We start from the raw sequence: 24,158 nt of genomic DNA, 5'->3' as shown, positions 1-24,158 counted from the left end.
GCCGGCCTTCCTGGACCTCTTCTGAAGGCCAGAGGGGGGAGGGAAAGGCTTTGCTCCCCACCGCCAGCATTTAAAAGAGGTCCCCGGAGATTTCCCTATGGGCTTTCTTCTTGCGAAGCAAGCCCATAGGGAAATTCGTCTTGCGAAGCAACCCGCAAACGGAAAACCCTTTCGTCTTGCGGTTTTCCATCTTGCGAGGCATTCGTCTTGTGGGGCACCACTGTATATGAGATTTGACAATTGTGTTTCATGCTGTTATCAAACATTCTTGCAAATGGTTATACCCATCATAACAAATTACCTTTATTAAGGTAATACAAGTTCACTCTGTGCAAATCTTTCAGCTTAGAATATGTGTGTGTGATATTTTTGTAGCAATAAGTCATTTTGCCATAGTGTAGGAGATTCTGGGATGGACTGTTGGCCCATTATTATTATATCCTGTGTGTTTCCCAGAAACATCTAGCTGGCCAGTATTCAAAATAAAATATTTGAGTCCTTGGTCTGATCCAGCAAGGTAATTATTGCACAATTCATTTTTGGAAAATAATGGTTATGCTATGAGGCAATGTTACGGCCAGCCAGCCAGCCCTTTTATCCTTCCCCTTTCCAGGGTATTCTAGCATTATAATATTTCCTAGCCTTCTCTAGGATTTCCTAAACGTATTGGAAAATGTATGGATCTGGGCAACTGGGTTGAATCCCAGCATTGCATGAGCCAAGTGCACTTCCCCTCCTTTCCTCCCCACCCTCAAATCTGCTCTGAAGGCTCACAACCTTCCAGAGCACATATTGGAGGTATACATGGGTAAGGAATGGAAGTTCTAACGTACCTTTTAATGATAAACCTTCGAAATACTTAATGTTTGTTTGTTTGTTTTACTGTTCCAGTGCCCTTTTACATTCACAAAATGCATGTCTTGTCATGAAATACCAGTTAGAGCATAATTAAATTTCTTCCTTTCCTCCATATGTATATTTGATTGTGTATATCTTATTTAGCTGTATGAAGTATACTTACTGTTGTGAATACGACTGAACTCTCCTTTCACAAAAATACAGAATAAAGAGGCATTTGTAAAAGAACAATTATTCTTTTCTGTATCCACTCTTTTCACAGTAGTTCTTCATTGGCTTGAAATGAATCTGTCTTCAAATCAAAACCCTGCCCTAATCCAAAAAATCTTCCCTTCATTAATACATATTTGCTCCATATGCCAGCTATTCTATAGACCCACACAATTCACTTTGTATGCGACAAGTGGAAATAGTCCACAACATGAAAGGGATGCTGTTAGCCCAAACAATGAACCAAGCCATAGAAAACAACCACACGTGTCTGTAATTACTCCCTTAGGGAAATTTATGTGAGAAGATCCAACCCAATATTTCTGAAAACATTGGAGTCATTGGACTCCAATATAATATATCTTTGCAATAAACTTTGCCACTAAAGGTAGTGAGCTAAAAGCTAATAGCTAATCATATTCAGTATTGGAGACCAACTCTTCTGAGCTAAGCATATCTGGCATAATACCTAGTTAAAGGATGGGACTGAAATTATAACTCATTTTTAATCTCACCTTTTGCACTGCTACTTCTTACATGTATGATACCTAAACACTTAAATGAGAAGTGGCCTATTGGCTGTTCATTTAAACTTGCAGAGCTTTAAAAGCAATGTGAAAAATGGAAATTGAAAAGCTCTTCAGTTGTACGTGGGGAAGAGAAACTAAACTTTCTTTTTCGTACACTTTGTTCTTAAGTGGCCTTTCCTTTGGGCTCCAGCTTGCTTCATTTTATCCAGTGCCTTCAGATTGTCTGTGTCTCTTGAACACTCCTTACCAATATAGTAGAATTGTTCTGAGTCCAAAGTGCCCCCCCCCATTTTTTTGTCTTTATCCTGTTTTCAGCTGCTGGTCATGTGATTCTATCCAGGGAGCAAATGAAATTTCTCATCTTCCCATGCCACACAATTCATTTAGGGGCTTATAGCTGTACTGCTCCCTATGAGTTGATTGTTATGGTGCAGAGTAGAAGTCTCCAGAAATAGTTGGATATTGTTATTTTTTCTAAGTATAGATACAGTCATACCTCGGGTTACGAACGCTGCGGATTGCACATTTCCGGGTTGTGGATCGTGCCGAACCCCGGAAGTACCGTTACTTCTGGATTTCGGCACATGTGCAGACGTGCCGAATTGCATAGCGCGTGCGCAGACGCAGCGCTTCAGGCTGCGAACGCTGTGGGTTATTAACGTGCCTCCAGAACGGATCAAATTCGCAACGAGGTATGACTGTAGTGGCTTGTGAATTTTGTTTACATAAACTATTTGTAAATAATTTGTCATTCGTAATTTTTTCTCTCCTGCCTCATCAGCTTAGACTTCTTTGCTCCAAGAACTTTGCCTTGGGCTGCTAGACCTGAACCTTAACACTTGATGGCTACATAAGGAGGGTTTTTTCTGGGGGGGAAGGAGTTCTGGAGAGAAGAAATGGGAAAAGGTGTCATTTTTTCCTATTCTTCCTTTAATTTCATAGCATATATTCCATCCTCCTTTTCTTCTAGGATACTCAATATTAGCTGTATGCATTCAAGGAGATCCATTTCTTCCTCCCTCAATTTCCTTTCCTACCCCCCCCCTCTCAGTTGATGACTAAACCATATACTGGCTCCATTACATCATTTTGTTTTTATTTGTAGGCTTGGCTGCTATCAACATCTATCATTGAACCTCAGAGGTGCTAGTCATACCATTGTGTGTGTGTGTGTACTTTTATCTCTATCTCTCTCTCTCTCTCTCTCTCTCTCTCTCTCTCTGTGTGTGTGTGTGTGTGTAGAAAGTCCATGTAGCACTTTGTCAAGAGTATTTTAAAAATCTGAAAATAGGCTCCAAATAAATTACTTCAGATAAAGGTTGATGAGAGAGTGTGTGGATATATTTTCAGAAAAAGCTCTTGTCAGAAATGACTTTAATACCAAAGTAGTTTTTTGTTCAAATCCTTATTTTGCAATTATTTGTGTTCTAAACTTCATATTATATGTAATCAAAAGAACTGAATCCTTTTAACCACTTTCTAAAACGAGTTCCTTGTGTGGCTGGAAAGAGACTTCAAATATATTCATTTTTACATAAAATACAATAAAAATAAACTTAATTATAATAAGAAATTAGTTGGTTCAGGTTTAGAAACAGTGGTCTGTGTTGGAAACATCAACCTGGTTTGGCCTGTGGGCACATTTGTATTTTTGAGCAACCGCCATAGGCACCCCTCTCTCCGGTTACTTCACACTCCTTTCCCTAGATCAGTTGTCCCCCCACCCCCAAAAGTCAGTGAAAGTGGCAACTTGAACGCACAATTTGCTTTTCCAGGGGATCTTTGTAAAAGTCCAGTGGAATGAATTTGAAAAGCTCTTCTCATTATTTGAACTTACTACTTACTTTTTTAAAGAAGAAGGTAACTCTAAGAGACTTGCAAAAAATAAAACAGCATGAAAACAGTATAAAATTCAAACAGTAAAAGCTGAATATTATATTTACAGTGGTACCTTGAGTTACAAATGCCTCAGGTTAAAAGCGCTTCAGGTTACAGACTCCAGTAACCTGGAAGAGTTACCTCGAGTTGAGAACTTTGCCCCAGGATGAGAACGGGAATCGTGTGCTGGCGGCGCAGCAGCAGCAAGAGGCCCCATTAGTGAAAGCACGCCTCTAGTTAAGAACAGTTTCAGGTTAAGAACGGACCTCCGGAATGAATTAAGTTCGTAACTAGAGGTACCACGGTATAAGAGAGTAGGACTAACATATCTCACACAGAAAAGGCCACATATAATCAAAACCAAAGGCCTGACAAGAAATGTTCCCCTCCTCCGGCACCTAAAGATACATAATGATGGCACCAGGCATAGCTCCTTGGGGAAAGCAGCCCATAAGTGGAGAACCATCACTGGAAAGGCCTGCTCTTGTTTTTACACCTCCTGCACCTTCCTTGGAGTGGGTATATGAAGAAGGACCAAGGGTATGGGTTGGTTTATGTTGCAAAGAGTCAGTCCTTAGAGTATTGGGATCCTGAGACACAAAAAGTATTTATAGGTCAAAGCCAGCACCTTGTATTTAGCCTGGAAATTAATTGGAAGTCAGTGTAGTTTGCCAGAATTGGAGCTGAAAGAGAAATGGGAGAGAAAGTAACCCTTCTAATGTCTTGTCAGTCTGTTTCTAATCAATTCTTTAGTTTTTCTCCCTGCTTCCTCAATATTACATTACATTGTTCAATATTACATTAAGAAGTATTGTGTTCATAGAGTATTCTGTTTTTACTCTTTGCTACAAAAATTCTCCCTGTATACTTTTCTGCATTCCACATGAGCATAATCTTGGTTTTGGCCACATCTTCTCCCAACACAAACATTTGCATTTCATAACAATACATGTTATACATTTTCTGAATTGCTTATCTATCTCTTGTCTCACTTCTTGTAGAAAAAAGTGCCTGCTAAATCTTTCTCCTTATTTCCTTTGAAATTTCAACTCTTCCAATTTTTTAAAGCTCTGAGCCAGTCAGGTTTCTTTCTTTTTCTAGTCGCCTTCCCATCAATTTCTGCTTGTATATTTGAATTTACAGCATTTTCTCTAACATGAAAAAAAAATCTTTTGGGTATCATGTCAGTTGTCTTTATCCATAATGTTTATCAATCTCCCCATCCATTCAGTGATAATATTAAAAAAAAATCCCTGAGGAAGGTTTGTGTGTTGCCTTTAAAATCTCTGTTTAATCTGCAGTAAATCTATCAAATATTAAAACTTCTGGGATTCTTGACTCCACGTTGTCCACAGACTTTCTGAAAAGGATTCAAAGGTGGACCAAGATTGGCCCATGAGCTTGGAGGTTTCCCCCACCCCTGTTCTGTGCATTTGGTCATTTTAATGCTTTCCATCAGTTTGCCCCGGAGTGACCAACATTAAACTAAGTGGCCTATAAATCTTCCTTGTCCTTGCTTTTTCATTTTCTTTTTTTAAAAAAGATGTTTATTGTTAGTATTGCTAATAATTGGTCTCCGTATTTGAGGACTAGAAACTGCTCAATCTTGGCAGCAATTTATTTTGGTTAGATGATCAGCAATTCCGCATTTGGATTCTTTTAAGAATGCTTGGGTTGATAATTTTTTGTTTTTTTAAATAGGGCATAGAACTTCATTTCTTGCCATCACGTTCCTCAGTTCTTTAGACAAACAGCTATCTACCTGACATGTTCTGTAGCGAAAGTAGATGCAAATAATTCATTCAGTTTCTCTCCAATTGTCTTTTCCTCCTTTAGTACATGCTCGGCCCACATTTCTTCAGCCCTATTATCGCAGCTGGTAAAACTAGATTAGCAGGCTTTTGAAACAATACAAAATCTGCTTAATGGAGTGAAAGTGGGATATGTGTATTTGTTATTCTGTAAACTTAACTTCAGTAAATTTTACCAGGGTGGTTTACAAGACTGTAAAAACAAATCAATGATAAAAGCAAAATAATAATAAGAACAATAATAATTATTAATAAAGTAATAATAAAATGGCGTAAGCAGCAAATTCATCTTTTACACTGCATTCACATGGGGGGAGGAAAGTCGTTTTTTTCTCTTAATGTTTTGAAGTTGAAGCAGGTTGCAGTAAGAAGTGTGGACAGAAGAGAGGGCAACAGAGTTATAAAGAGGAGATTTTACAGACTTGGGACAGTGTTATAGCATAAGGCACAGGAATTGTAATGGCAGGGGAGAAATCTGATATTTGATGAAAACTACAGCAGAAAAGTAATGTGGATGAGGAAGAATCCACAACAGGTGTAGCCTAGTTCAGAAGGGTGGATAAAGTTAAATATAAGAACAAGAAACTTGGAATTTGTGCGGAGCGTGTACCCAGAAGAGAAGGAAAATGATTTGGGAAGGCCAGATGTGGGGGAAGGGAAGGCTAGCTCAGAAAGGGATCTAGCCATCAAAATAATAGCAGTATTTTCAGAAGCCAGGTGGTTTAACTTGTTTTGCATAATGCCCAAATGTGAAGTTGCTTTCGTTCAGGAGTACAGCTGTACTTTGAAACGGGGAGAGAAATTCAGCATACTGCTATGGCAATCCTGTCAGCCCAAGATTTTCAGCTTGCCAGATGGAACACCCACCCTCCCCCTTTCCCCCTGTATGCTGTTCTGGAGATTTGCCCAATTCTTCCCCTGCTCCCCTGCAAATTTCAGGGCACACAGGAAGAGGAGAAAGAGAAAAAAGCCCGCTGTGCTGGTGGAATGATGGGACTAGTTAGTTGAATCCCAGCCACATTGCTAAGAGGACATTACATTTGGAACACTTGCAGGAAATGGGGACTGCAATTTTGCAAAGTTCTATATTGTATGTGCAACTGAAAATCAGTGGGACATAACCACCTGTGCATATGTGTAATATTTCAGGGAAGGAGCAGGACACAAAGAACTGCTTACAGGTGAGTGCAAGGGTTTGCACACACTGGTGGATTTTTTTTAACAGTACCCCCACTCCCCCAAGTGGCAAATTACAAATTGCTTTGGGAAGGCCCCTTAGTACTTAAAACTCATTCACCATGGAGAACACAGGCTGCTGTTTTCAGAAAGCATATGCACAAAGCACATTAGCTACAGAGAATTAGTTGCATGGTTTGTTAGTCTGGCCAAACTCTTATTGCAGGGGTCAGCAACCTTTTTCAGCCGTTGCCGGACTATATTTTGAAAAAATAAATGAACGAAATCCTGTGCCCCATAAATAACCCAGAGTTGCATTTAAAATAAAAGCACACATTCTACTCGTGTAAAAACACCAGGCAGACCCCATATATAACCCAGAGGTGCATTTTAAATAAAAGGACACATTCTACTCATGTAAAAACACGCTGATTCCTGGACTATCTGCAGGCCGGTTTGAGAAGGTGATTGGGCCTCATCCAGCCCCTGGGGCTTAGGTTGCCTACCCCTGCTGTATTGCTTTTCTGAATAGCCAAGGCGATAGAGGCAAATATTTATTTGTGCAAAAGCAGAAATGTGATTTTTTAAAAGAGAAGGTTTTTAGAAGTCAATTAAATTTCAACAGCATAACTTTTAAATACAAACAAAATAGCTTTTTAACTCATTTTGTTAAAAAGTGCTCCAGACTGGGTGGCTTCCAACATAATATAAAAACAGTGAGACATCAAACATTAACAATTCCTGTTACATGGCTGCCTTCAGATGTCTTCAGAAAGTTGTGTAATTGTTTATCAGTTTGACATCTGATGGGATGATGCTCTATGGAGTGGACAGAACCAAGAAGGCCCTCTTCCTGGTTCCCTGTAACTTCTCGCAGTGAGGGAGCTGCTAGAAGGCCCTCGGAACTGGAACTCGATGTCTGAGCCGAATGATGGGGGTGGAGATTATCTTTCAGGTATAAAGGTTTGATAGAAGACTGGGGAGTGGGAGCAGTGAATTTCTGATAAAAGTCCAGAATCCTTAATATACAAATGAAAGTTGGGTGGGGGTTAGTCCCTATGTCCCATGATGTTTTTTGGAAAAGGTAGAAACATAGTTCTATTGGTGCTTTCAAATGGAGAAAGGATCATTTTCAGTATACAGAAAGGCATCCAAAAGGGGAAAGGATTGGGGAGGGTGTATGGGGAAATGTGATACAGGCCCCTAAAGTGTAAATTGATCATTACTTCTTCTGACCCAGTAATAAAATAGGCTGTATATGTGAAGCTGTTTACCAAACTTCATTGCTTTGCTTAAAGCTGCTTAATTTCCAAGCATGTTGAAGCTTCTGTTTCCTTTGGTTTAATATCCACTTGTATTCCTAAGATTTTCCTGATTGAATACCCCCTTTGTGTGCCTCTGAATTCTAGGGTATGTCTTCACCTGGGAGAGGTATTCTATACCAATAGCAAGCTCTAAATACACACACTGAGAGCCACAATAGACTTATGTTTCTACCGAACTTGTTATCTCCCTGACTCCCAATGTCTCACTTCTCCATCTGCTTTTGGTCCTTCTCTCAAAAGTGTTTTGAATCTTCTTTGATCCCTTTGTGAAAGGTATAGAGCATGTTTGTGTCTTTTGCTCCTGTGCTCCAAAGACAAATTTCTACTGAATTTCTGTTCACCTTGAACTGCTTGTAGCTATATCACTTCACAAATAATAGCATATATCTAATCACACTACCTGCCTGGTGCCTGATATGTTGATTTCTACCATGGGTTCTACCATATTCTTAACATACCCTCTAAAAATGTGTTTTGCCTATGTGAGGTGCATTGTTAACCACTACAGGTAGGTAGTAACCTCATCCTTTTGTCCATTTCGTAAGAGAAACAAAACTAATATAAAAGAACAAATGTTCAGTGTGACTTTTAAGTGTTTGCTCAAATTATTGTCTCTCTGGGTTGAATTAGTGGAACCTTAGACCAGCGTTGACAGATGAGTTCCAAGCTTCTCATTTAGAAGACATTTCTGATCTTCCATGCCATGGCTAACACATGGCTCATCCACACATCCCAAGTAATTTTGGGTAGCCCAGAAAGGTCATCGATAACCTGGCTGCAGTTAAAAAAATGTAAATGGGTGGTGCTGTTCTCCCCCCCCCCCATTGCAGAGAAGGGGAAACGAAGGTGACACCTCTTATCTTTTTACCAAAGGGCCCCTTCTGCCCCCTGGGATGGCACTGTTCTTTAAAGGTTGTCGCCATTGTTAGGTCTTAGAAGGCTAGAAAACAGGAAGAAGACCTAACAGTGGTGTCACACCAAAGAAGGGGCCTTTCTCCAATGTCAATAACAGGCAGGAAAGTGCTGGGGCAGGGGTAGACCCTGCTTGAGAGCAGGAGCACTGCTAAGTGAATGTGTGTTTTTGTCTGCTGAGTCCACCCTTCCCCTGCTCTGTGTGCAGGCTCTTGTCTATCTCCTGTTGAGTGCATGAATATGTAAGTGGAATGCCTGCCTTCCCTGGCTGCTGAGGGTACGTATATGTGCCTCTGAATCAGGTTTGGGTTGGCATGCAGCCCTCTACTGCTGAATTACCACAAGAGGACTAAACACATGTAACAATTTCCCCACCAGTCTGTAAACCTGCATAAAATTGGCATACATCATTATACATTCAGAGCCTAAGCATAAACAGTTTTTATGTCGATAAACAATTTTACTTGTGCTGAACTCGCATAGTTTGGAATACAACAACACAATTCCACCGTTCCTTCAAAATAAATAGCATGTCATTCTTGGTGTCATTTTGCTTTTTGATGCATTTAGAGTTTACAAACAACTCTTGGTTAATTTTTACATTTCCACAAGGGTCAAAGTAGGTTTTAAAACTCTAGGTGTGTAAAACTTACCCTTCACTTTTCTCCCTTGGCCAGTATTCCTGACTGGGTTATCGCCTTATACTCCTTAAATGGCAGACTATTTTTTGGATGCTTTTGAAAATGAGTATCTATAAGAAGCTCAGACCCTCTAAATTATAATATTGTTTACAGTGAGTGCTAAATTGCTAGAAAACAGAGTCTTGTGTGGGAAATCTTCTGATACAGATCATAATGATAAGCATTCTCTCTCTCTCTCTCTCTCTCTCTCTCTCTCTCTCTCTCTCTCTCATCAAGCCTATCTCTTATTGTTTGAGATGACTATTGCCATCAGACTAAAGTCCTTAAATGATCTTCCCAAGATACATTATTCCTTAGATAATCATTCTCTTGTTTCCTCAAAGGGACACATTCTGCTGTGAAATTTATACAGATTCATACACTAATCTCCATCATCCTTTTCGATTGACTAGTTCGTAAGATGACGTTGGATTCTATTTGTAGTGACAGAATTCTTAAATTTATGCCTACACAATGTGGTGTTGAACACTGCCAAAGGAAGAGAAGATCTAGAAAGTTAACTGGCCTGGCTCCAAAAAACAGCTCCAGCAAAAATAGAGAATGCCAGAAAACAACAGTCAGCAACTTCAAAAATGTCCAAATTGACATGATGTCAAGCTCTTGAGTTTGGACACCTTTAGGATAAGTGTTCCATCCAAAGAGAGAGATTGAAGTTGATGATGTTCTCAGGTAGATAGAAAGGCAAGCCATCTGACTATACTTTATTGCAATTCTGTAGACTTGATTTTAAAAAATGGACAAAGTTTCCATCATAAAATTAATCTCCATGGTTCAGTAAAGAAAAGGAAAGGTTGTTTTGTTTTTTGTTTGTTTTGGATGCTGCAAAGAAAATGACGTTTGCATTAAAACTGAAGATACAACATGCACAGTTTGGAAGGAAATCCAAGTCCAAGTTGCTATGTAGGTGAAGCTGTAGTAAGAAAACCATGTTCTTATTACGGAAAAGTGTCCTAAATTGGCAGAATGAATAGAAGGCTGCATTAAGAAACAAGGAAAGCTTAAAAGAGCACACAGAAATACAGTATTGGCAATGAAAATGCTTCTGAGAAGACTTCTCCAAAACAGCCAAACCGTAACTTATAGCCATTACTCTACCATAATGTAGAGAATACAAAATAACAGTTGTTTGCCAAGTTCATAAACAAGTGTGCTAAGTTAGTTGCATAATTAATGGTGGTTTTTCTTTTTAAAACTTGCTGTAGAGTAAATTATTGGTTTTCATTAACTCTCCATAAAGTACTTATAAACTTGTCATAACTTTATCCTCATACTATCCTATCTTTGTCTAGTAATCATTGCTCCTTTGATAATAATTCTATTGTTCCCTGAAAGGGACACATTTTACTGTGAAATTTATGCAGATTCTCATACCAACCTATTCCCAGCTACTGAAAGACACCTGAAATTATCTGAGAGTACAGTCAGTCTAATAGAGCTGTCCTAGATTATTTAAGACTTGACAGTAATCAACTTGAATTGTGATTGTGCCCCAAAAGAGTAGTTCAGACACTGAAGCACTGGTGAAATGTGCTCTCGATTATCCTTCCCACACTTGAAAGCAGGCCAGAATCGTCATATACACATTGAAGAAGATAAGGGACAAAATGGGATCCTACCGTGACCATTGCAGTGGGGTGACAGTTTTCAGTTTCTTGGTGCTTATTCAGAGGAATGAAAGAACCACTCTGCCAAATCACGGCTTGTAGCCAGGCCAAATGAAGTCTCAAACTCAAGTGGCATTCATCAGTCAAATTTCAGATGGTTATTGTCATACAGCCAAGTACATATTTTTTTTACACTGCATGGGTGAAGACACTGAAAAAAATATTTCAAGACAATGAGTCATAACCAGAGTGCTGATGTTCTTGATTTTGTACTTGAGCTGCAACTCCCAAATGAAAATCAATATTACAGAAAGCTGAAAACTGCTAAGAATGAAGACATTCTGGGTCAATTAAACCATTCATCACTAAAAACAATTCAGCTGGCTAAGGAGATGCAACAGCAATTGGGAAGGAGTTGCTGTTATCACAGCTAGTGTCATAGAAATTATTATGCAGAGTTCTGTGCTCTTTGGTGTGAATCGAGACTCAGTGGTACTCTTACTCCCATTTTCTGGCTCAAGCTCTGCAAAATTCTAGTCCGAAAATGGTGGGGAAGGACACATAGCAACAACCATGTCAGTGTCTAGTAAGCCAACTTCCTGTATTGCTAGCCAATTAGGCTATTGACTGAATAGCTTTCAAAGTGGATGAGTATGTCTTCAAAGCTTTATGGGATCCTTTTGGGTTCACGAGCGCTGAGGGATTGATAGTCTTAACAAGGACAGAAAATCTATTTAGTCTATTGCCTTTGTTAGCTAAACATTGTTGGAAGTACTGCATCCAGTGATCTAGTGGGTTTCAAATTGCAAAGCAGTACCATGGCGAAGTTGTGGAGGACCAATAAGACTTGTGGGATTTCGTAGGTGCTAGTGAGATAGACCATCTCATCTTCCTCATCTGTTCAGTGGAACACAAAACCTCCTTTTTAGATACTGCCCTGTCTCTTCTTATTTGTTCACTGGAAAACAAAACTGCTTATTCAGACTATCATATATCAGTCTTAAATATTCTGCTAGAAATTTATTTACATCAGCTCTCTCCCTTTTTTCCATCATGGAACTCGCCATACATGGGTTCCTATATTGTGTCCTCCTCAAAATGCTGACCAGAAGCAAACAGACTTGGCTTCAGTGAGGTTTCTGCATCATGCGCCTTCAGATCATTGTTTTCTGACACGGCTAGAAAGAAACTCTTAAAAGGCCAAGTGCAAGCTCAGCTCTTCAGGTGGTAAAACAGTGGCTGGCAACAGTGCTGTGTGTTTCCTTACAATGATGCTCTGTGCAGAACTTGCCCAACTGTGAGCCTCCCCGTAGCACGAATGCTGGAAAAGCCAGGCCACATGGCTTTGATTTTCTGAATAGAACAGCTGATACACTAGTAATACATAAGTAGATTTGTGTTCTTACTCTCCTAGCCCATGAACCAAAATGTCCTACCAGCCCAACTATCCTTCGTAAGCTGCAAGCAAGATTCTCATCAAGGATTAACTTTAAACCTTTTATTATTCCATAAAATTCATGTGCCACTTGATGGTTAAAACACCTCAAAGCTGCTTCCAAAATTTCCATTTCATAGTTTTTTTACAAATGAAGCAGAGAATGACCCTAACTTTTTGACATAAGAAAATGGCACAGCACAGCCAGTGGCTAACCTCTGACAAACTGTTGCAGTTGTCTTAAAATTTATGAATGCTGATTTTACCACCTTATCATTTTTACTCTGCCCCCCCTTTTTTCTTTTTTCTTTTTGCTTGTCCAATAGGCCTGTTCTTCGTGGCCAACTGATTTCAAACTGTAAATATGACTAGATTTTCAAGAGCTTCATAGAATGCAGGTCTGCTGTTCAAAGGAAGAAGCCAAATTGTACTGGGCATATCCAAGTCTTATGGATCCTGACTTTCAGTAACACGTTAATATTTTTAAACAAAATATAGAGACTCAATTCACCCATTTATGTAGCAGCCACTCAACGGGAAGCCAAAGCAATCCCAGCTATGTGGCAGGTGTACTTTTATGATATACACATTCACTGTATTCACAACTTACGTTATTGGATTGCACTGCATATTTTTTTTTAAAGATCGCACATAGTCCTAAAGAAGTCATCTTTAATACGTCTCAGAGGCTGTTGTTGGAAGAAATGCTATATTTGCCTCAAATTTTCTGTGTATCAAAATAGACTCACTCTGCATGCAGCCTGAAATTGATTTCCATTGATAGACTCAATGAATCTGATTGACTTTATTTTTGAATTGTCAAAAGGTGTCTAAAACTAGGTGTAATAATTTATCAGAATTGCAGTTAGTTTGGGAAAAAATGCAATCAAATTTCTGAACTATTTTTTTTAGAATAAGGTTTTTCCCCAGAACAGATGCTTATATGCCTGTGCCAAGAATGGATTCAGGCCACAAGGTGAACACAGTTTACATACTATCCTAATTTATTCTAGTATCAGCATGAGCCTAAAGAAGAGGAACACTAGAACATTCGTTCAGCTTTTCTTGAGATTTATGCATTGTAATAGGTTCTGCGAGGCTGCTATCTTTTGCATCCTGATCTATGGGACTTGTTTCTGAATATACACATATAGACTTGCACTGGAAAACCTTGCATATTTTGAATACGTTTCAAGCAAGTCACATGCAAATACCTGCACTTATAATTAATAATATTATCCCTGGATGCAAATCATACCTGAAATGTATTTGAATTTTCTTTCTGTGCATTGACACTACTTTCAAAATTTTCTCTGGCTGTGTTGATCATTCTTAATTTATCTTATTTATTTTATCGGGGCTTTTCTGTAGTACTTTGTTTCCTAGCCTGGATTAATATTAGTAAGCAATAAGAATAAATAAGAAGGTAACTTAGACTACGAGCAGGGAGCAAAGCTGGTTACATCTAGATCCACAAGTTCACCTTCAATTATAGCTTTTCGTTTTTACATAAATCAGCTTTTTAGTTGCTTCAGATACACAGTTGCTAATTCATTTTCTTTTCAAGGATCCAAATATAACTTTCCTGACATGTTAAAAGCAAAAAAAAAATAATATCCGAATCTCTGATGGAGGATTTTCTCTCTCCACCTTTTTCCCTAACCACTGTCATTCCACTCAAATTTGCCATGATCTCTTTAGTAATTATTTGTTTCCTGAGATGGCAGACTTTCTATCACAATACCTTCATAAATATAAATAATATGTTCTTGTTTATTACTTTTGGTGCTTCTCTGGGCAGCTCCTTCAGGAACAACATGGGAGGTGGGAGGTGACTTAGTGCAGGAAGGAGGTATATATATATTTTAAAAAGCCCCAATGTGTAAGCAGAAAATGGTACAGCCATTTGAGTCCTGACCTGACCTATTTAGCTAAATATTAGAAGCCATGTCTGGCAAATCTAGCCTCAAACACATTTCTGTAGTAACAAAGAGATAGAACCAATATAATGTTGAACAAAAGAAACCTGCATCTTCTCTTTGTTAACAATGATCTATAGACTCAGTGCTAAGATATTGGTTAGTTTGTAATCAAACTCCTCCTGCCTTTAAGTTTTACAGAATAGCTTTAATAACACGAGATGTTTTTTTTTTGTTAGCAAAACAACACCTCTGTCTTCAGGGCTTAAATTAAGGTATCTTATCTAGTCAGTGAACTTTAGTCTCATATTTCTCAAACAGTAGCTTCCCATGCCTCCTGGGAGACTCTTTTAGGAGCTGAAAAGAATTTCAAAAGCAGCTTGTAATACAGGTTTTACTGTTTGGGGGCGGAACCAAAAATCCACAAGGCAACTGCTAGCCATTGCAAGACGGAGCTGTGGTGCTCCTGTTTCTTGTTCCCAGAATCTGATAATTAGAAGACAGATGAAATGGTTCAGTTTAGTTATCATGACATTAGTAGGTGCATCCTTTGAATTTGCTTCATTCTTTTTTCATAAGCTGTCTGAAGTCTATCACTAACTCTAGTGATGTATTAAAAAATGAACACTGAAAAAAAAAGGCTACATTTGTTCTACGTTGGCTGTAATATGCAGAAATCTCTCCCTCCCCCCCAGCTTTTTAACAGTGAGCCATGATTAAATCAGGAAGTGTTCAGCCACTGTTTCCCATTTCATCCCAAACAGGAAACTATGGTTACCAGCTTTGGAGCAAGCCAATTTAAAAATTGGTTTATGATCCTGGTTTGTTCCAAAGCTGGTAACCATAGTTTCCTGTTTGGGATGAAATGGGAAGCAGTGGCTGAAGACTTCTTGATTTAATCATGGCTCACTGTAAAAGGAGTGTATGTACAGGCAGAAATCTCAGTCATCCAAACCAGGTCATTGTGCCACAAGCATTTTTAAAGAGTGGAATGACACAGATTTCTTATTCCACGATTTGAAACAAGATATGAGAAAGTGGAAATAGAAAAGTTTTCATATATAATGACATAAACGCTGACATGTTTATAAAGACGAAAGGAATTCAATGGTAAAAATAGCATACCCTCATTTATTCTTCAACTAAATATTAGTGTAATATATGTTCCTAAGAAATACATTTGTACTGGTCTCAGCTATAGTTGTAAAATGAAAATCTTTGGGTGTATAAGGGTATATTGTATAATCACACTGAGGCTTACAAAGCCTGTTAGACACAAAGGGACTTCTGTAATATGAGACACTGTGTGTCTTAAAACAGTGTCTTGCTATGGTCTTGCACAATTACCATTCATGTCAATGGCCTGTTGTCTTCCACCTTGTTCCAGAGAAAGAGAAATAAAAAAATAGTGAATGACGCGGGTGGTGCTGTGGGTAAAACCTCAGTGCCTAGGACTTGCCGATCGCATGGTCGGCGGCTTGAATCCCTGCAGCGGGGTGCGCTCCCGTCGTTCGGTCCCAGCGCCTGCCAACCTAGCAGTTCGAAAGCACCCCTGGGTGCAAGTAGATAAATAGGGACCGCTTACCAGCGGGAAGGTAAACGGCGTTCCGTGTGCTGTGCTGGCTCGCCAGATGCAGCTTGTCACGCTAGCCACGTGACCCGGAAGTGTCTGCGGACAGCGCTGGCTCCCGGCCTATAGAGTGAGATGAGCGCACAACCCTAGAGTCTGTCAAGACTGGCCCATACGGGCAGAGGTACCTTTACCTTTACCTATCTTTTTGTGGCCCTGTAAATTGGATGCAAGAGAGTTAGAATTTATGCTTCCTTGAGTTATTTTCTTTTTTCACATCTTAATTCAGCCTCTCTCGCTCAACAATGAGCAAGGATTTAATTTAAAATGGACAATTGAAATCTAAGGCTTTTCTACTTTCTCTGTTAAAAATATTCAGCATGGAAAATGTCACAAGGAAAGACATGCAAGTTTTGGGCCTTTACAGCTCCTTATTTGTAGGAAGAAATGTGCAGCTCATGTTTGTGTGGTGGACAAATACTTGTTACTGGGGAAAGCCTATTCTTCCCCCAGCTAGCAATGAAATTGAGAATACAGTGTGGAAGATATGTGTGGAACTGGTGTCATTGGTACAAAACAGTGCCTACCTGCCAGTGAGTGATAGAAATCTCTGGAGCTGCTATATGCACCATTTTATAAACTGTTTTTAAGTTTAATTCGTAGTTTTGTTTTTAAAAGATTAATGGCAGAGGAGGAATATTCTGTGGCTATATCACTGTAGCAGGGAATCATTCATCTAGCGTCTAGAACAGTGGTTCCCAACCTTTTTTTGGCCACGACCCACATAAGCATCTCTAAAGTTCTGACACCCCCCCCCCCCGTGGCATATAATTCTTATTATTCAAAAAGTGAACTCCTATTCACGTGGAGGAAGCCTAAAAGGCCATTCACTGTTAATAACTCATTCTCGAATTGCCCCCCTTAAAAATCAAATTGCCCTCTGTGGGGCGGGTGCCCCATGTTGGGAACCATGGGTCTAGAACATAGAACATGCAAAGTGTCACAGGATCAATCCCCAGCATCTTCAGCATCTTGCTACAAACATGGGAAATTAATGCCAGTCAATGTGTGGTCTGATTCTGTATAGAGTAGATTCTTGTGCTCTAATCCCCCATGCAAACTGGAGACATCATCAAAGTTTCTTCTTCTTTCCACAGCAACACCCTTCCATTTAATGAACCTTTTGCTATTTCTCTTCTCCTTGTCTTTCAAGGATAAGCACTCTTCCCTTCTGATGCTGGAGTAGACATCTACACTTGTAAGCAATTTAGTGAACAGGGTTATGCTATGCAGCACCCCACAGTGAAGCTAAATCATTTCCTTACATTATAAGTGGGATATTCTTTCATGTGCTGGATCAGGAGCAGCAAGAGTTGTAAATACCCTCTAGAAGATGGTAGCCTGCTCCCCTCTCCCCCCAAATTAGTAGCCTACAGGAGGCTGGCAGAAAAGGTGCAGAGAGCTGTATTTCAATGCTGGGCATGGATGAAGGGGCTTCCCTCCTCTAGCAGCCCACTTGGCTACTGTACTGAGCTCAGTGGACGAATGGAGCACTCTATGTTTCAACTGATGGACTCACCTGCATGCTGTTCCTGGTCACCTGTGGTTGCCAGGGAAGTGTTCAGATGCAATAATGGTTTAGTGCTAAGGGAGAAAAACGTCTTACTGTCTGGAAAGGCTCAATAGAGACTTTGCAGCCCCTCTTGGTTTTATGCCAGCTTTGCCCGTCAGTGGTAGTACAGACAGAAGCACCCCACATGTCTGGACTATGATGATCAGAACAACTGAAACAGTGCACCTGCTGATCCTGAATATTGCAGCCCTGTAGATGTACTTTTGAAATCAGATATGTAAAGCAATATAAACTTACCAACTCATGGGGATCTTTGCAGACTGAGTTGGAATGCAGAGACATGGGTGAAAAAATATGAGCACTTACAGTGACTTTGAACATTTCATTGCTGATCAGGAACAGGCTGCTTCCTAGTGCTTCATATTCATTTATAGCGGGGGTTGTCAACCTGGTCCCTACCACCCACTAGTGCAGTGTTTTTCAACCACTGTTCCGCGGCACACTAGTGTGCCGCGAGATGTTACCTGGTGTGCCATGGGAAAAATTGAAAAATTTGAAAGATTTTTTTTTTAAAAAAAGTCAAATTTTTGCCCACTAGGCGGGCACCGGACTGTGTCCACCCTATTTTCCATCCGTCCTGGCTGGGAATCAGATCGGATGGGATCGGATGAAAGCGGACAGGCGGTCCGCTCTCATCCGATTCCCCATAGAGCTACATGTGTGTCTTTCTTTGATTCCCCATAGAGCTACATGTGTGTCTTTCTTTGATTCCCCATAGAGCTACGTGTGTGTCTTTCTTTGATTCCCCATAGAGCTACGTGTGTGTCTTTCTTTGATTCCCCATAGAGCTACGTGTGTGTCTTTCTTTGATTCCCCATAGAGCTGCATGTGTGTCTTTCTTTGATTCCCCATAGAGCTACGTGTGTGTCTTTCTTTGATTCCCCATAGAGCTGCATGTGTGTCTTTCTTTGATTCCCCATAGAGCTACGTGTGTGTCTTTCTTTGATTCCCCATAGAGCTACGTGTGTGTCTTTCTTTGATTCCCCATAGAGCTACGTGTGTGTCTTTCTTTGATTCCCCATAGAGCTACGTGTGTGTCTTTCTTTGATTCCCCATAGAGCTGCATGTGTGTCTTTCTTTGATTCCCCATAGAGCTACGTGTGTGTCTTTCTTTGATTCCCCATAGAGCTGCATGTGTGTCTTTCTTTGATTCCCCATAGAGCTGCATGTGTGTCTTTCTTTGATTCCCCATAGAGCTGCATGTGTGTCTTTCTTTGATTCCCCATAGAGCTACGTGTGTGTCTTTCTTTGATTCCCCATAGAGCTGCATGTGTGTCTTTCTTTGATTCCCCATAGAGCTACGTGTGTGTCTTTCTTTGATTCCCCATAGAGCTGCATGTGTGTCTTTCTTTGATTCCCCATAGAGCTACGTGTGTGTCTTTCTTTGATTCCAGCCAGAATATCAGCTTTGTGCTCAGCCAAACAGGCCCAGGTTGCGCACTGAATAAAGTATTTTATAATTTTTCATATTTCTGTTTACTTACTATTTTATAATAAAGTAATTATAAAATACTTTATTTGTGTTTATTTGATTCCTATTCAAGAGAATTGCTTTATATATAGTCAATATAGGCACAGAGTTAAAAAAAATTAACATTTTCTAATGGTGGTGTGCCTCGTGATTTTTTTCATGAAACAAGTGTGCCTTTGCCCAAAAAAGGTTGAAAAACACTGCACTAGTGGGTGTTTCAGAATTCTAGATGGGCAGTAGGGGCTTCTACGGCACAAGTTGAATCCTCCTTCCATAGAGCACTGGTGGGCGGTAAGGAAATTTTAACATCAAGAAAGATCATTAGTGGTCAGTAGGTATAAAAAGGTTGACTACCCCTGATTTACAGGTATGTTCCATGTACAATGATAGGGCAGGCTTCATTGCAGAACCTTTGTTTCAGATGTGACATTGCACAAATGCCAGAGACTTGGGCACCCTATTCTTGCCTAAGTAATATCCAAGCTGCTCTTAGACTGGGTTTCAGTCTCCATGGTCTGCTTTTGAGTCCTGATTCTAAATTATTATTATTTAATTCCTTTACAAAAGGAACTAGTGCTTGGAAGCAAATAAGGAGAGATTCCTCTCTTCCGAAGAGACAGTACGGAATTGTGGCTAAATTGGACAGTGCATAGCAATGTGGTATTGTTCACCTGTACTGTGGAATGGAAGCTCACAACTGCAGGGTGCATGCGAGCCTCACTATATATTATGTACCTTGTTTGGAAGCTTATCACTAATATGACCACAGTGTCACGTGGAGAAAATAAAGCACCCAAATAGTGGCTTTCAAATTTTGTTTCTTCAGGGAATCCATTCCATGTACATTTGTCTGCTAAGAAAATCCCAACTGTTGGAAACTTAACACCAGCTAGGCCTTTTAGACATAATCACAGTTGTTCTATGACCACTGAAATTATGCTCTGCAGCTGGGGGAAATCTGCAATGGAAAAGCTACTTCATAGAGGAAACCCTTCAGAGCAACCACACTGTTCTTTTGAAACAAAGTTTGAAAACTACTGCAGGAGGACAGAGTGCTCTTGAACTCAGGTCCTACCTTCCAGCTTCCTACTGGCATCTGGTTGGCCACTGTGAGAACAGGATGCTGGACTTGATGGCCACTGGCTTGATGCAGCAGGCTCTTGTGTTCTTAATGCCACAAATGGGTGCCCTGTAAGCTTTAGGTAAAGCATTCATTTTTGGCAAGCTTTGATGGCTGCTTGTGCAAGAAGTATTGCATCAAACACATAGCTAGACATACATAAATGTTATCAAAACCAACTCCATACCGAATGAAATGCACATAAAGGGTTTTTAGTATGTAAGTGGTTTATGTCTTGTTCGTAAGAAGAGCTCCAGCTGTTTCAGGGAAAGCAGTATTATCCTTTTAAAAGGTGGTGGTGCGGGATTCATCAAGTTGAAGAATATTTTGCATTTAATGATGAAATGGAAATCCTAGAATACCAAACCGACTGAAGCTAGATCAGGGTGCAGAACCCTCACCCCAAGGACTACATTCACATAGGCAATCTCTGGATGGGGCAGGCCAGTGCTCGGAGGGGCAGTGGGGAGAGGCAAAAGTGTGGGGGGCAACAAATGGAATTCTTAACTTGGTGCAGTAGGCTACATATCAGCCACACAGAAACCAGGAATGCATACACACGCCTAAACTATTAGTTGTAATTGAAGGACACATTCCAAGCAAAAGCACTTGAGGAGGGTTAGCTGAGCAGTGCCTGTGTGGGGAGGAGCTCAAAGGAATCTTAAGAGACCACGAGCTGGAGGTTCCCCATCCTGACTTAAATAATAATATAGAATGCTTTTACTTCTTTAGTGTAAGATTGACCTAACCGTTTGAGTTTTGTTTGTTTTACAGATAAAAGCAAAAAACTATGACAAAGTAGAAAAGGTGAGTGTATAAGTATGCCCTATATTTTAAATAGATTTGGAAGGAAGAATAAATACATGGATCATCTATTCTCCTTTGTTAAGTGATGTGGAGAAGTCAGTCTTAAGCTTGCAAACAGCTAATTTGTGCTAGCATTTGCCTTGGAAATTGAGTATAAAGTGTCTGCCACTTTGTGGCAAAAGGCAAGAAACTTGGAAAGGGGAAGAGACAGACACCCCTTCCCATTTCTAACATCTGCTTGAAGACCCATTTTCCACAAGAAGGTTTTGGGGTCATGGCCTAGTGGTGACTCCCATGTGAGTACCTCAAAAAGAGGTTAGGCTGCCCCTAGCCTTGTGACTTCAAAAGTACTTACATGCAGGTGCCATTTGTGAGAACCACATATGAGAACCACTGCCCTCCATATGGATACTGTCTATGTAGCCACCACGATTGATGCAATCTGGCAAGTCCTTTTCAAGATACTACACCAGGCACCCCCAATCTGCAGCCCTCCAGATGTTTTGGCCTACAACTCCCATGATCCCTAGCTAACAGGACCAGTGGTCAGGGATTATGGGAATTGTAATCCAAAACATCTGGAGGGCCGAAGGTTGGGGGTGCCTGTACTACACTCATGCAAATTGTAGCAACTACACAAACATTTCCCACATAGAGATGCCAGACACCGCCTCTGTGTGAGTGATGCCAATCTGCAAGCTCACATTCTCGTGGCACTCATAAGGGAACTACCATTAAGTATGAATTGAGTCTGTATTTTTGCCCTCATGAAGGGAAGGGACATTCCACAGTGGGGGTGCCACCTTTGAAAAGGCCATTTCATTCACTATATCACATGAGGCTGCTTCACTCACTTGGCAAGGGGCATCCTGGGAAAGGTCTCTGAAGAAGATTATAGGATAAGAATGGGTGGAGGGAATCCCTTGGGTAACCAGGCCCCAAACCACTTAGGACCTCAAAATTTTACAGCAGTGTTACGAATTGAGCCTGGAAATGGACTGGAAGCTAGTGTAGATGGCAAAGTACCGGCATAGTATGATCAGAATCACTAGTCCCAGTTTGTGATCTTGCTGCCCTATATTGGACCCGCAGAATTTTTCAAGGCAGCCTCACATATTGCAGTAATCCAAATGGGAGATTACCAAAGCACAGCTGTCTGTCTAGGTAAGATTGCAGTTGATATGTCACCTTCAGCTGATAAAAGGCACTCTGTGCCACTGAGGCCACCTCTGCGTTCAGTGACATGATAGATCTAGGAGCAGCCCAAACTACAAGCCTCGGAATCTGGCTTTGGTCTGCCCTCCATGGGCCACTTCTTATAGGTAGGAGGAATGCCTACTTGTCAATCACCTGATATTATATATGACATTGGATGATTCAGATTTCAAAGGAAGATTCAAAGCTGACTCAGAAGTGTGCTCTTGATTCTTCCCTTCTTCCTTTGCAGCCTGACCTTTGCTTAAGATGGAGCTGAAAAGGATTATTCTTTCTTTCCAATCCTGGTTTGAGTTCAAGATGGGGTTACAAAAGTTTCTACCACAGGCTTTGTCTGCACTCAGAGTCAGGAGCTCTGTTCTGGAGCTCACAAGTGAAACCAATCCCAGTTGATCCATTTACTATGAAATTTTTAAAGCACCACTTACCAAAGAACAATTGGGAGCACACTTTTAAGGCTCCTGATCATTCCTTTGCAGCAGCAGTTTTACCTGCCTCAATCCCTGCTTTAGGGGGAGTGCAACTCTCTCCAGAACAGGTTTTAAACCACTCAGATAAATGGATGAACCACTTAGTAAAGTCATTCCTCCTTGTATGCTCATCTGCTGTTATGCTCATATTTCCCAGTCTCACTTAGTCCTTTCAGCTGTGATCCAAAGTTTATTTACTGCTCCTACACACAGTAATTCAGAGGTTTATCTGAATTTATCTGTGCTTCAATATGTGTAAAATGGCAATGTCAAAACAGAGGTACACCACTATGCCAAACAGAGGATGCATGAATTGCAAGGTTCTCGTACTAGATGGGTGCATTTCACAGTTCTGACAGCATCCTTACCTTTACATTAAGACTTGGCTGTTATTCCTGAGACTGTGCCTGTCTGTTTTAAAAGGAATGCAGACTGAACCTTAGTTTGTTTGTTCAAGCTCCAAAGTGCCTCCTGATGTCTATTCATGGATTCCTGTTGTTGTTTTTCTTCAATGTGACTAGCTGTTTCAGAGGTGCCTTATGAAAGTTTTACACATTGACTTATGGAAGTGCTACCTTTCGTATGTGCGAGAAACCAAAGGGAAGCTACCTAGTTATAAGTAAGTAAATGCTGTTTGTGTTAGCTTCTTTTTTTATTGCAATCTAATTCCTTTTTCAGTTAAGGATGCTGAAGCAGGATCACAGCCTCCCAAGTTAGCTTCTCATTTAAAGTAATAATTAGACAAATACTGCCAATGTAGACCTGCCAATGTAGCAAGGTGAAGCAGCCTCCACCAAGACAGGAGTTGGTAAAGGCAGGAACTGATGCCTGAAAGGTTCAGCAAGACATTTAAAAGGGTTGGCTCCAGTGGGGGTCACGTGGGGACACCCAAGATAGAATGTTGTCCTAGATGGATTGTGCCATAAACATGGGTCAGCACTAACTCCTACATGGTGTTCTTTGTTGTTGTATACATGCCTCTTGATTCCTTCCAGTTGATTATTAAATTTCATTGCTGACAAAGTGGCACTTCCGAAGCAGCCTTACACAAGATATCAGAAGGATCTGTTGCTTTTTTCCACTGATCTAGTAATCCAAAGAAGGCGTAATCGTCACAGCTGTTTCTGATTCCCCTCCCACTGACAAGTTTTGTTTATTTGATTTTGTTACGAAATTTCTAGACTGCTCTTCATCACACACAGCAATTACAGGGCAAGTTCTCAAATAATATAAAATTACATTATAAACCTAAAACAGCAATAAAATGCAATCACTAAGAGGCCAATTGTCAGAGCAGGATAAACCTGAGACTTTGCGTAATCTCTGCTAATTTCCTCCCAAAGCCAGGAAGTACAAGTATGCTTTCACTTGGCACTAGAAACATAACTAAGTTCTTACCATCTGCACTTTCAGGGAGAGGATTCTATAGTCAGAGCAGCACAGTGCCACAACAAACCATGCCTGGTGCCATTTTTATTTACTCCTTTAAGTATTTTTTCCAATCACATCCCAT

General features: G+C 40.3%; 1 protein-coding gene across 2 annotated transcripts in view; it reads left to right on the top strand.

The window, feature by feature from the left end:
- CSTF3 (cleavage stimulation factor subunit 3) overlaps nucleotides 1-24,158 on the top strand; it is a 56,698-nt gene that overhangs the window by 19,166 nt on the left and 13,374 nt on the right. The window contains exons 1-3 of one of the 2 annotated variants that reach the window (XM_083725133.1): nucleotides 6,323-6,468; nucleotides 20,928-20,960; nucleotides 23,167-23,264. In XM_083725133.1, the coding sequence (XP_083581259.1) occupies nucleotides 6,421-6,468; nucleotides 20,928-20,960; nucleotides 23,167-23,264 (179 nt within the window). In that variant the 5' untranslated portion in view covers nucleotides 6,323-6,420. Of the gene's footprint in view, nucleotides 1-6,322; nucleotides 6,469-20,927; nucleotides 20,961-23,166; nucleotides 23,265-24,158 lie in introns of those variants that run through there. The other variant, XM_083725132.1, reaches the window with a different exon arrangement.

This window comes from Podarcis gaigeae (assembly GCF_964106915.1).
Source record: "Podarcis gaigeae genome assembly, chromosome: 1".
NCBI classification, from domain to species: domain Eukaryota; kingdom Metazoa; phylum Chordata; class Lepidosauria; order Squamata; family Lacertidae; genus Podarcis; species Podarcis gaigeae.
This window is presented reverse-complemented; position numbering and strand designations above follow the sequence as displayed.